The sequence below is a fragment of the Cydia pomonella genome, chromosome 6 (assembly GCF_033807575.1).
Source record: "Cydia pomonella isolate Wapato2018A chromosome 6, ilCydPomo1, whole genome shotgun sequence".
Taxonomy (NCBI): domain Eukaryota; kingdom Metazoa; phylum Arthropoda; class Insecta; order Lepidoptera; family Tortricidae; genus Cydia; species Cydia pomonella.
In genome coordinates, this window is record NC_084708.1 from 23,122,018 (window position 1) to 23,136,386 (window position 14,369).

Below are 14,369 nucleotides of genomic sequence, written 5' to 3' on the forward strand. Positions count from 1 at the left end.
CTAGGACATCCCTAAGCACTGTCAACACAAGACGCTACATCTATCGAGCCGATAAGAAAAAGCATGTCTACGCACTACACTCGGATTTTGCCTATTCCACTTTATGACGTTAATAGTTGTGGGGAGACCCTAATCCCAATTATTCGTTGTGATTACTGCACTGTTTTTGATATATTTATTGTTTTTTATCGTATTTTTTATAAATAAATAAATAAATATAATAAATAAATATTATAGGACATTATTACAAAAATTGAGTAAGTCCCACAGTAAGCTCAATAAGGCTTGTGTTGAGGGTACTTAGACAACGATATATTTAATATATAAATATTTATAAATACTTAAATACATAGAAAACGCCCATGACTCAGGAACAAATATCCATGCTCATCATACGAATAAATGCCCTTACCAGGATTTGAACCCGGGACCATCAGCTTTGTAGGCAGGGTCACTACCCACTAGGCCAAACCGGTCGTCATAAATACCCGTTACAAATTACATAACATATATCTTTTATGTAATTTGTAATAAAACACGACGCAAATATAAATTTGGAGTTCGTCCAAACCAAAATTAAGTAAAGGTAATTTAATTTAATTTTGCTGCAGACTCGAGGCGTTTAAGCTCTGAGGCTAATGTTTTAATTTAATTCGTCTGTTATCGAAATGAAACAGATACTGTTTACGCAAAAGCCCGGATATTTATGGCTGTCACAGCAATTACGTCACAGTAGGCACTTTGAGATGTTGCTAGCCTTCCTACGAAGATGAAGTTCATGATCCTATCCCGGTTGGTCGGGGGCAAAGAGGATTGATTGTAATAGAGAGTTAAAGTCTAAGAAAAAACGTGCCCCTTGGTTTGACATCCAAAACTGATGATGCTGTACTGTGCCATGTTTCGCGGTCACTGAATTGTCAAACGTCAACTTTTGACAATCCGAGTTACCGCAAAATGTATGTAGCTGTACAGCGCTATCTCGTTTACATGTCAAATTGGATCAATGTATATTTTATCGGGGGCAATTAGATTTTTTTTTTAAATTATGTCACTTATTCATACAAACCAAGTAGCATAAATGAGTTTATAGTTTAATATTTTTGTTTATGTTTAAAATTATTTAATTTGATGAATTTAATCAGCCGTTTAAAATATTTTTACATAATTTTCAATCGTGGCTGTGCCGAATAGGTCTGTGCCTTCGATGAATAACCTGTCAAGAAATTACAAAATGGCGTACGAATGTTTGATATGTAACCGTAATTATTTCGCTTAAAATTTTGTTTTTTCTTTGCAAGTGTGATGAAAAACATTGTGTGTAACTCCGGGGGTAAGAATATTGCAAACTCGGGGCTTTTATTACCACCCTCGTATCCAAAATTTCACTTCACCCTTCGTTGGACACTGTACTATAGTTATTCGATCCAAACTAATAGCAATACTCCAGTATTTTATACAAATAAATTAATATTACATCGCCATACTTTGCTTTTTGACTTTATTCGTATTTAATTCAAGTGACGAGTTTAAATGTGCAGGAGCGAGGTTGGTTGACCTGTTTGCCTAATTTGCTTTTCAATTATTCCAGTCCTACCACGGATTGATATTTCAGGCAAAATAAAATCTACGGAATATTTTATGCTGATGAAAAATTCAGAAATTCAATTACAGTTCGGCAAATGACAAAGTTGGCAGTAAATTAAAAGTTAGGTACCCTTTTTTTATCGCAAACTCTAATGAAAATTGTGACGGATTCAGGTAAAAGGTATCCGTACACAGTTGTCAATTCTAATCCATAACGGCATATTGAGTGCGGACAAAGTAGCACTTAGGTACCTTCTAACTAAGGCATCAATAGTCCCTTTGAACAACTAGCTTTTAGTTTCAGATTTCTCCACATTAACCCAGTTAATTCGTTCAGACAGTTATATAATGTATGTTAGGTACAGAAGGATAGTGTAATATCAGTACAGTCAGTAGCAGAAGTGCCCGAACCCGAACCGAACGGCCCGATTCGTACTTTAAGATACTTCAAATATTAGATCTAGATTCGATATGGATCGTTTTTGTTTGAAGAAATATCACTTGACACAGAACTAATATATTAAATTAACTGTTTGCAAAGTATGACCGTCAAAAACTGCACCTTGACAATCAGCTACTTAATAGTACGTTTCTGGACAACTTAATTGTAAAAACTACTCCACTTCTGTTCCGTTCCTTTCCGTTAATCCAGATTATTGACCGTTAACTACGTTTTGTTTCACAGGGATCTAGAAACCATTCTATATATTTGTTAATCTATATCTTATTGCGTAGTTAGCTATGCTGCTAACCGTACCGAGAAACCGAAGCGATCTAGGTTAATATCGTTTACGACTTCTAGAATTACCTTAGGTCACCTAGATGCCATTACCCAGCTCTTTGTGATACCTGCGGATAATGCGAAAGCGTAATCCGATATTATTGGATTAGCTTTTGTTTTGTTTTCATTATTTAAATATATGAAAATGCTGACTAAGCGCGTGCGTGTGTGCGTGCGTGCGTGCGTGCGTGTGTGTGTGAGTAATGTGTATTTTTTCACACAAAACCCAACCCAAAACTATTAGTACGATAAAGAATAAGTTGTACTAAACTAACTCAACACACACTTTTGTATAGTGCTTTTCTCAAACTTGCAATGAAATAATTAAAAAATAATAATAGGGTGATGATGATGATGATTGTTTCATGGCCTAATGTTATAGGTTATTGAAGGGGAATAACAATTTAATTATTTTGGCGCTACGACGCACGCCATTACGCTTTTTTTTTTCTTTTTTGTGTTTCTTTATTATTACTTTGGGGTTATTAATAGGGGAACAAAAATTTGAATATTTTTACGCTAAGACGCACGGTTTAGGAGATACAGCCCTATAAAGATTTCTGCATGACTGAAAAAAAAAAACTTTATGGGGCTGTATCTCCTAAACCGTGCGTTGTAGCGCAAAAATAATGAAATTTTTGTTCCCCTTTGAAACCCTGAAATTATATTTAACAAAGACTGAAAAAAAATGCATAATGGCAGAATTTTGCTTATAGGTTTTTTATGGTTGAATGCCAAGACGTGCCATAATTTGACGTTTAAAAACAAAAGAAGGTTGCCTTACAAGCTTAGTAAGTGTAAGGCTGTATGAAATTCCTTTACATATCATCTTCACTCGTCGCACCTGATATTTTCGTTATAGTATTTCCGGACCTAATTTGAAGTAACTCATGCCAACATTTCATTACAAGATTGAGAAAATTAACATACATACATACTAACAGGGCAATAAAGATATAAAATATCAAATCGTGTTAAAAAAATATTGCATTACGTAGCTTGTTTATCTGTTTTTATATAATACGCAAAAAAATAATTACATAAAATCCTATTTTTTATGGTTCCGTAGCCAAATGGCATAAAATCGAACCCTTATGGATTCGTCATGTCTGTCTGTCTGTCCTTCCGTATGTCACAGTCACTTTTTTTCCGAAACTATAAGAACTATACCGTTGAAACTTGGTAAGAAGCTGTATTCTGTGAACCGCATTAAGATTTTCATACAAAAATAGAAAAAAAAAGCAATAAATTTTGGGGGGTTTCCCAGACTTCCCCATACTTAACACGCTTATAGGCCAGACCATTTTAAATTAAATTTTAGTGTAATAGTCTTAGTCAATAAGGATCTCGGTATGCTGGTTCGTCCAAGAACTGGACTCGTCCGAGCATAAACATACAATGAGAACATGCCTGGTCGTAACACGACTACTAATACTATGACGTGAAGCGTATGTTAATTCTACTTAATACCTTGCTTTGCCGGAATATTTAACCAGCATTTTCAACCCTTTAAGTACTTTTTGACTTGTAAAGGATTTATTTACGTCGAACCCGAACTAGTAGGAGAACTATGGGAACTGTTGAAAATTCAGAAAGGTTTGAATGTGATATGGAGTTAGAATACGGTTTGTGCTAGCCGTTCTGGGTAAACTGATGCATACACACATAAATATGATATGCCTGCGTCGTACCTCCATTCTAAAAGTGTCTTGTAGGAACTTTTTTGTACGATGTTGTGTATTGTAACCACTTAATTGGACATAACTGCTTGACTTAAGCCCTTTATGGCTTGGTCATTTATTGTTAGTGACCGCTGTCCGTACCAGTGTTGTCACATCTACCAACTTTTGGGTAGATCTACCTATTTTGCCTGCGTTCTACCTATCTACCTCCCTCGGCCTGAAATCTACCTATTTTTCAAAATGGTACAATTGTAAGTAATTCTCAATACATGTGACGGAACATTACTTAATTTCTACCGAATTTAGATTCGATGTAATGAAAACTTGCCAAAGAAACAGATTATACAAGCAGATTCATTACCTACAAGCAATGGCAATCCTCATTTTTGTTTCGATTTCTTTAATAAACTCGTGTACTAACATCACAATATTAAATACTCATAAATAATTTGAAAATTTCTATACACATTTTTAATCATAAAACGTACTTGCTATTGAGTGGTACATGTACCTGTTTTTCATTTTAAAACCACCCATTTCTACCTATTTTTGCACCCTGTTCTACCACTTCGGCAAAATTGTATGTGACAACACTGGTCCGTACACAAAAAGCGTTAGTGGGCGTTGACGTCCCTTATTATGTCTACGTAAATACCTGTAAATATACACACTGCCTTCGAAGCTTATTAATGTAAACCACATGTTTATGTAACGTTACTGCGACCGCAGAATCTTTTCGTAACAATATAAAACACTAATGCTTTAAATAAACATGTTTTATTCAGTCCCAGGCTAAATTTGTTGCAAAAAAACTTATATTGATGTAGGTTTAGCGTATTACCCTACTTTATCCCGCCTAATTCGTGCCCTGATAATAAAAAGGTTCAATCTCAGACAAACGTTTACCGGTGAATGTAATTTGATTCTTACGTGAGTTTCTATAAAGTCGATATTCCTTCTACACGAGCTCTCTGAAGCTCCAAGATTATCTGAAATCTGCGAAATTGTGAAAATACCGTAACAAGAAACATAATCTTTCTTGTTTTTTTTCAGATACTTCGTCGATCTAAATTGCGAATTTTATTGCCTTTGAAAGGTTTTTTTAACAAAGTTAATAGATTTCGTGAATACGTATGAGTTTTTGGCAGAATATACTGATTCATTTAAAACGATATACCTCTTCACATGGAACTGAAAACCATGGCTTTTACTATAAAGGGGGATCTTGTCGGTTGTTGTATATTTAATTGGGTCATGTTATGACACTTGACGGTTCTTTTTTCAGAACGGTTATGTTATGGTATATATTAATAGCGTTTAAGAAGATGCAAAAAAAATGTGTTCAAAGATTTCTTTGTAAACATTTTAATAAATAGCGATAAATAAGTACTGTTGGGTGGTTTCAGGGATAGCTCAATGTTATTCAAACACACACACTTCAAACTAGATTTTTTCTCACGACCTGGCACTGTTAATATTTTAAAGTTTATTTTTTCGGCTTTTATATAATATTTGTGTTATTGTTGCAGGGCGGCGAGGCTGCGCACAGTTAGTTTGTAGCGGTGGCGCGAAACCTGGAGCCACGCGAGGGTCCACGTAAGTATCTGCTTCAACAATCACACAGGTCAATTTTAAAAGCAGGCTCAGAATATCCATTACTATATTTCTACATCCATGCGGGTTATGTGTATTTGACCGAAGTTTTAGGCCTATGCTGTTTCAGTACGTTACAATTGGTAGGTAATTTATAGATTTCAATGAGAACTTACGGCTTATGCCATTATACCTATGGCTTAGAATGAAAAGGGCGGTTTTCTGTTTTGACGTAAGATGTTGGAAGACATTTGATACGTTCAATTGGCGTTAATTACATGTAAGAAAAACTCAAAACTACCGTTATACTTGCAAAACGGGGTTTAAAGACTTCCACGAGATTTAATACCACTTTTTTGTGTAGATCTTAAGTACATATAGGAATTTCTTTTGCCATAACAAAGGCAGTAGAAAATGCAATTCATAAATAACTAAAGACGCTAAATACTTAGACAAAAATGATAACTTTTTACCGGATAGCCCTGTAGAATGTTGATAAAGTTCAGTAATTTTGATAGCAGTGTTGCGGAGGGCGCGGTGGCAGGATGGACGACGCCGGCAGCAACAAGCAGCGGCAGGCCACGAGGGTCTTCAAGAAGAGCTCCCCGAATGGCAAGGTAATTCTATTCACTCTCTGGTCTATACACCTTAGTTCAATTGAGTCACATTTAGTTTCAAAAACTGAACCTGACGATCACAATTCACTTTACATTGTTGGTCCAATAAGTAAACATTGCCAGGTACAGTAGATTCTGGCGAACTATTTATGTATTTACTGTCTTTTTAGGGTTCCGTAGCCAAATGGCAAAAAACGGAACCCTTATAGATTCGTCATGTCCGTCTGTCTGTCCGATTCTGTCACAGCCACTTTTTTCCGAAACTATAAAAGCTATACTGTTCAAACTTGGTAAGTAGATGTATTCTATGAACCGCATTATGATGTTCACACAAAAATAGAAAAAAAACAATAAATTTTGGGGGTTCCCCATACTTAGAACTGAAACTCAAAAAATCTTTTTTCATCAAACTCATACGTGTGGGGTATCTATGGATAGGTCTTTAAAAATGATATTGAGGTTTCTAATATCATTTTTTTCTAAACTGAAAAGTTTGCGCGAGAGACACTTCCAAAGTGGTAAAAAGTGTGTCCCCCCCCCGTAACTTCTAAAATAACAGAATGAAAAATCTAAAAAAAATATATGATATACATTGCCATGCAAACTTCCACCGAAAATTGGTTCGAACGAGATCTAGTAAGTAGTTTTTTTTTAATACGTCATAAAAATTAAAAAAAAAAATTTTTTTCATCAAACCCATACGTGTGGGGTATCTATGGATAGGTCTTCAAAAATGATATTTAGGTTTCTTATATAATTTTTTTCGAAACTGAATAGTTTGCGCGAGAGACACTTCCAAAGTGAAAAAATGTGTGTCCCCCCCCCTGTAACTTCTAAAATAACAGAATGAAAAATCTAAAAAAAATATATGATATACATTACCATGCAAACTTCCACCGAAAATTGGTTTGAACGAGATCTAGTGAATAGTTTTTTTTAATACGTCAATAAATTTAAAAAAAAATTTTTTCATCAAACCCATACGTGTGGGGTATTTATGGATAGGTCTTCAAAAATGATATTTAGGTTCCTAACATCATTTTTTTCTAAACTGAATAGTTTGCGCGAGAGACAGTTCCAAAGTGGTAAAATGTGTGTCCAAAGTGGTAAAATGTTGAACAAGATCTAGCAAGTAGATTTTTTTTTAATACGTCTTAAATGGTACGGAACCCTTCATGCGCGAGTCCGACTCGCACTTGGCCGCTTTTTTTATACACAGTATTTTACTGATAGTTCTATCCTCTTGTCGCCCAAAGTACACTAGATTGCAATGGAATTTGAATCTTTTAACACATAAAATAGCATTCCTTTTCTCTCGTGTAAATGTCGAACAAATTAAATATAAGACTGCAATTCTTTAGTCAGAAAGAAAAAGATTTTAGTTTATGATTCACTGTGAAGTCTAAGTTCTATACTTTTGAGGTAAATGTACAGTCAGCTTCAGAGAGAGAGACCTAACCCAAACGATCACATTTCTATGCAGGGGGGTCAGTTATCTTTTCAGCTGAATATGCGTTTGAATTCTTCTCAAATTAACTCTTTTATAAATTTCTGTTCAAAATTACCCTCCCCTGTACATAAACCACCCTCTCCGCTGACCGTGCTCCGTATATGCTAAACCAGAACAGCATGATTGTAGATAAATCAACGTTTTTGTTTCCTTTTCAGATAACAGTATACTTAGGAAAGAGAGACTTCGTAGACCACATCTCACATGTAGACCCGATTGGTATGTCCCGCTTAACTATTTACCTGGATTTTCACTAAACTGTTGGTTAAGACTCCTTTGAATCCTCTGCTTTAAGAATCCGGTTTTTCAGATTCTTTTAATTAAGTCGAAACTCAAGTTCTTTTTAACTTATTAGATACTATAGTCTGTTGTAGAAGACTTAAGTCAAAATTAGACTCAATAGACTAGAGTTTCTACCAACACTACTAATTTTCACGCGTTTATATCTACAATTTGGGGATAAATATACATTTGTTTAGAAAGGGCTTGCTTTTTTAATACATTGATAATAAATAAATATTAGACGTTATTACACAAATTGACTAAATCCCACAGTAAGCTCAATAAGGCCGTGTTGTTCAATAATGCAAATGTCGAAAACCTTGCGAAACGATGTGGAAGTCAGAAGGCCTAGTCTAGAAACGCTATCTGTGTATATCGATGATTATATTTTATTTTTATCATTGGTTTTATAATTTGCAGCATCAAATCAAAAATATTCTTCTACCAACACTGTAATGTACGTACGAGTGTACGATAAGTAGAGCGTTTCATACAAACATGGGAATCAAAAACAATACTCGTAATTGAATGTGCTTGACTTAAGAAAACTATCATATTTGAACGCTTGATAATATATTACGAGCACCAATTGTAATTGTAAATGTAATTGAAACCTCACGCGAGTCAAACTGCTTTAGTAAATTGCCCCAATTTTAACACAAGAAACTTATGATTAGAGTGAATGAATTGAAACAGGCCGCCCCAAATTGTGGTTTAGGAACGTTTTAGTGTAAATGAAGCCAGTTTGTGTTCACTATAGAAATTCCATTTGACGCAATCTAGGTTACGCCTAACGTTTGTAAGCGAGAGGCTCCTTTCATAAATTAAATTGATTTAACTTTGAAACAATGTTCACCCAACCCGTTCCGAAACCTTCTAATTTCCTAGCCCGACTCATTTTGCGTACTTTAAGTTGGAAGAGCTTATATCTACAGCGCCAGGTGGGATTTATAATGTATGTTAAGTAACTACAAAACTATGGAATATTCGAGCCTTATTTGGCATTATCTAATCTCCTCTGCAATTTGAAGATGACTGACAAGACGTGTGACGTGTAAATATAATTCAACCGTACTTGAGTATTAGTTACATTTCGTATCTAAACGTATGTTAACTAATCTAATCTACTACTTAGCTAATCCTTAAAGCCGTGTTTAGGAGCCATAAGTAGCAATTATCTCTGAATTGGTCTTTGCCAATTGTGTACTATAATCGAGGTCAATAGTCACTGTCAAAGATATACACGATATCCATGTCTTCTTCTTCCTCACGTTGTCCCGGCATTTTGCCACGGCTCATGGGACCCTGGGGTCCGCTTGACAACTAATCCCAAGATTTGGCGTAGGCACTAGTTTTTACGAAAGCAACTGCCATCTGACCTTCCAACTCAGAGGGTAAACTAGGCCTTGTTGAGATTAGTCCGGTTTCCTCACGATGTTTTCCTTCACCGAAAAGCGACTGGTAAATATCAAATGATATTCCGTACATAAGTTCCGAAAAACTCATTGGTACGAGCCGGGGTTTGAACCCGCGACCTCCGGATTGCAAGTCACATGCTCTTACCGCTAGGCCACCAGCGCGCGTACACGATATCCATGTACCAATACTAAAGTTATATTTGTGATGTAATGTTGAAAATGTAACTTATTTGGTTCTGGTACATATGTCTCTCCTGAAATTACTACATATATTGTATTGTTACGCAAATATCACGGTTTTCCTTGCAGACGGCGTGGTGCTAATCGATCCAGAATATGTTAAGGACAGAAAGGTGTTCGGACATGTGCTGGCAGCTTTCAGGTACGGCCGGGAGGACTTGGACGTCCTCGGCCTTACCTTCAGGAAGGATCTGTACCTTGCAGCGGAACAGGTGAGAACGGGTTATCTTATATCACCTGTACACGTAGCTTGCTGATCAATGACCACTGTTTGGACCAGTTGAGAACGACTTCAATTATGATAAGATTATCAATAGTACCAATAACAGTCTAACAAAAAAAAAACAAATTATTCCACCAGTCCATTTATAGGTTTGCATCATAGCATTTGATTATTTTCCAAGCTTACTACATTTCATCATTGTTTCCAGATATACCCAGCGACGACCACGCTGAAACGACCGCTAACGCGGCTGCAAGAGCGCCTGGTCCGCAAGCTCGGCCCGGCCGCGCATCCTTTCTACTTTGAACTGCCACCTCACTGTCCGGCGTCAGTGACGCTGCAGCCCGCGCCTGGAGACACCGGGAAACCATGCGGAGTGGACTATGAGCTGAAGGCGTTCGTGGCTGACTCGCAGGATGACAAGCCGCATAAAAGGTAAAACATATGTGATGTCTTTTGTCTGGGGAATCTCTACACAGACTAGTTCACAGCTCGGGCCATCCGCACATCCTTTCTACTTTAAACTGCCACCTCACTGTCCGGCCTCAGTGACGCTGCAGCCCGCGCCTGGAGACACCGGGAAACCATGCGGAGTGGACTATGAGCTGAAGGCGTTCGTGGCTGACTCGCAGGATGACAAGCCGCATAAAAGGTAAAACATATGTGATGTCTTTTGTCTGGGGAATCTCTACACAGACTAGTTCACAAGCTCGGGCCATCCGCACATCCTTTCTACTTTAAACTGCCACCTCACTGTCCGGCCTCAGTGACGCTGCTGCCCGCGCCTGGAGACACTGGGAAACCATGCGGAGTGGACTATGAGCTGAAGACGTTCTTTGCAGATTCGCAGGATGACAAGCCGCATAAAATGCTACACAATACCTAAAGATGTTCGAATTCGGGTACCTAATAAATAATAGATATGCTTAATCCCCCGCAAAACGGTAACTTCATAATATATGAACATAAAATAACATTTCGTCGTTACCCAGGAATATGTTTAAAATCCCAATGTATAACTTAAAGTAGCTGAAATATTATGATATATATTTATTTTTCAAATATTTTAGGTTAAATGTGATAAGCAAAATTTTCCGTATCGACCGTATCTTATAATAGCAATAATACGAAACAAATTTCCTGTCACGCTAACTACATTTCCTGTGTTGACTCCTTTCCTCATATTCCCGACATTATGCATGATTGATTAACATTAGACATCCGAAAGAAAATAAATACGCAACGGAGCTCGGGTCGGTTAAATTACGCACTGAGACAATATTTGTTTGCAAACGTTTGGCTTAAGGCGCGCCTTTCTTTACTCCTCGGATCCACGACCTCTCGCTGCCTTGTACGTTATTTTACGAGCGGTTCTGAGAGCGGGACGTTCGGAAAACAACGACCATATGAGAAATTCCGTAATATTTTTGTAATATCATTTAGCTTTAGGGTAACCTTGGTTATTGTACGGTTTTGTTTTGCTGGAAGAGATAAGTACAAAATGTTGTTGATTGCTTGAATGAATTATCTCATTACTTCATGTGTCATCAGATAGAGATAGAGAATAATCATGCGTTATTTAGGCGTATTCAGAAAAACGTGCATGTTCAGATTGTTCAGCATGTTCTACTACTTTTTACTTCAAATTTGGTTATTTTACTCATTATTACCTACTTTTTTATAATATTTTTTTTAGTTTACAATTTTCTAATTTCATAAAGTCTTTTTCATTTACTATTTTTTTTTTCTGAAACTGCCATTTTCTTACACAACGTACACTTTTTTAAGATCAAAAAAGATGAATAAATGAGCTAAAGGGCTAATTTGATTATTTTAATTCGGTTTGTTAATTTACTGCCAAGGAGACGTCTAACCTAGAGAGAGAAAACTATAGTCAGGCGAAACATTATTAAACCTAATATTAATTAACCTAATCATATTTCAGGAATTCCGTTCGTCTAGCCATAAGGAAGATAATGTACGCTCCGAGCAAGCAGGGCGAGCAGCCGTCGGTCGAAGTCTCTAAAGAATTCATGATGAGTCCGAACAAATTATACTTAGAAGCGTCACTCGATAAGGTATCACTTTTACTTTTTTAATTCTTGTAATTATATTCTATTATTTATTACTTTTAATCGTCACCGTAACTATTATATTGACATAATTGATACTGAAAATAAACAGCAGCATATAAAAGGTGTATATTCTCAGCTACTGCTTCGGAGTCCCAGATCCGCTTCCTGACTTTTTATCACGCACTTCGTACGGTCTGCGACACCGTTTTTTGTAAGACCAATGGTACTCATATAACTCATATTATCCTTCGTATGGTCCAGCCAGCATTTCTTAGGTTTCCCCTTTCTACCAGGTCCAGGTGGAGGCCGCTTAACTAGACATTTATTGCCCATCTAAGTGGCAAAACGTGATCTTACCGATGAAAATCAGTTTTTTTTTCTGACGTGTTGAATATACATATACTGTTCATACCATTCATGATGGTTTTTGGCCCAGGAGCTGTACCACCACGGCGAAAACATAGCCGTCAACGTGCACATAGCGAACAACTCCAACCGGTCGGTCAAGAGGATCAAAGTGTCCGTGCGGCAGTTCGCGGACATTTGCCTGTTTTCCACCGCGCAGTACAAGTGCACCGTCGCCGAGGCGGAGAGCGAGTGAGTGCTGTACAATGTAGCCGTCTCTTTCTAAACATAGCTGTGGACGACTGAACGTGCACATAGCGAACGAATCGAACCGATCGGTGAAGAGGATCAGTGTCCGTGCCGCAGTTCGCGGATATCTGCCTGTTCTGCACCTCGCAGTACAAGTACAAGAGCGAGTGAGTACTATAGAAGCTGTCTCTTTCCAAACATAGCCGAGAACGTGCACATAGCGAACAATTCCAACCGGTCGGTGAAGAGGATCAAACTATCCGTGCGGCAGCTCGCGGACATCTGCCTGTTCTCCACCGCGCAGTACAAGTGCACCGTCGCCGAGGCGGAGAGCGAGTGAGTGCTATACAGTGTAGTTCTCTTTGTAAAGCTACAAGTGTTTCTAATGTTGCCGACTTCGGTTGCAAAACCGTAAGTGTACTTGTAGCATTATTAAATGCGGCCGAGGGAAGTGAGTCTAACATAATCACCAGTATGATATGGCGAACAATCCCGTTCGTCGATTCTATTTAGTCTATGTAGAATCCTTACATTTTATAAGTGCACCGCCGCAGTGAAAAAGTGGAAGAACTAGTAAGTTTAGTTGTAAAGTAGCATATACCTACATATCAACCTAGTTACGGTCGAAGTCGCAGGGGTCACAATTGCAACAGGCGATTGTTTTGATTTAAGGTTTGGTTTTGTCATGCCAAATTAATATTTATTTAAATGCACTGCCACCATTCGGAAAGTTCATCATCTTAACAATAAAAACTACTAGGTTCAGTGTTAAGACCACACATGAGAATTTATCCGTTAAAAAAAATTGATCGAGTGTGTTGTACAAACATTACTCCCAATGTAACACAAAATTTACCCAACAACACTTTTAACAATTTAACACTTTCTTACTTTGTATTTCTTATTCAGGCAACCAAAAGCGAAGGTGAAGAAAAAGTTTAAATTCCCATTTATCGGAATCTCTGATAAGAACTTAAAAATTGAGTCTCTGTAAGTTTGTTTGCTTTTTTCATTGCATGTGCAAGGTTCTAAGCTGTACATACATGCATCACAATTTTGGTACCTTTTTCTTAGTGTTTTTCACTAACCTTCGAATTTAGTAATTTTAAGAGTTTGTGAGTTTTGTTTACTCGTTTTGTTAACGTGGCTGAATGAAATATAATGGGGTTTAGTTGTAGTTTACGTGAAGTTTTATATATCCCTTGGTTTGGAGTGTTGTGCCCCTTCCCATAGATTTAAATACAATTATTTTGCCGCTTACACGCAACAGTTTTATGAAGCAGGGACTTGGGCACGTAGATACTCTTTTTCAAACTGCTAGTACAATTTACACATCACTAAATTATACCAGTTTTGTAATATAAACAATTAGTTTCACACTTTGAAATATTTATAATAGGATCATTTTATATTAGGATATGCAACAGGAAATGGTTCTTCAAGGATTTAATATCATGGATTTAAACATTCACGGGCTTTTGGATTTGGGATATGGGAAAGGGATCTTCTTCTACTAAATACTACTACTAGATATAGTCTTCTATTAACTTGACATGATTAGTAATAGGCCCTTTAAGACAGATTTTCGTCATGACACCTGGTCAGGTTCTGAAACCAGATTCCATAGAGTGCTACGAAGCCATGACAATAAATAATCCTAATTATTGGACAACATACACATCCATGGCTACGGATCGGCATATTTCTAATGTAAAACAGCTTATAATTTAAGCGACTTGCCTATTAGCTTATAAAAGGATGTTTCTTCAA

At 37.0% G+C, this 14,369-nt stretch overlaps 1 protein-coding gene across 1 annotated transcript in view; it reads left to right on the top strand.

The window, feature by feature from the left end:
* LOC133519326 (beta-arrestin-1) overlaps positions 1-14,369 on the top strand; it is an 84,319-nt gene that overhangs the window by 58,831 nt on the left and 11,119 nt on the right. Inside the window, exons 2-8 of the mRNA XM_061853366.1 lie at positions 5,577-5,643; positions 6,159-6,257; positions 7,926-7,986; positions 9,777-9,919; positions 10,139-10,365; positions 11,876-12,008; positions 12,442-12,602. Coding sequence (XP_061709350.1) covers positions 6,186-6,257; positions 7,926-7,986; positions 9,777-9,919; positions 10,139-10,365; positions 11,876-12,008; positions 12,442-12,602 — 797 coding nt within the window. The 5' untranslated portion in view covers positions 5,577-5,643; positions 6,159-6,185. The remainder of the gene's footprint in view (positions 1-5,576; positions 5,644-6,158; positions 6,258-7,925; positions 7,987-9,776; positions 9,920-10,138; positions 10,366-11,875; positions 12,009-12,441; positions 12,603-14,369) is intronic.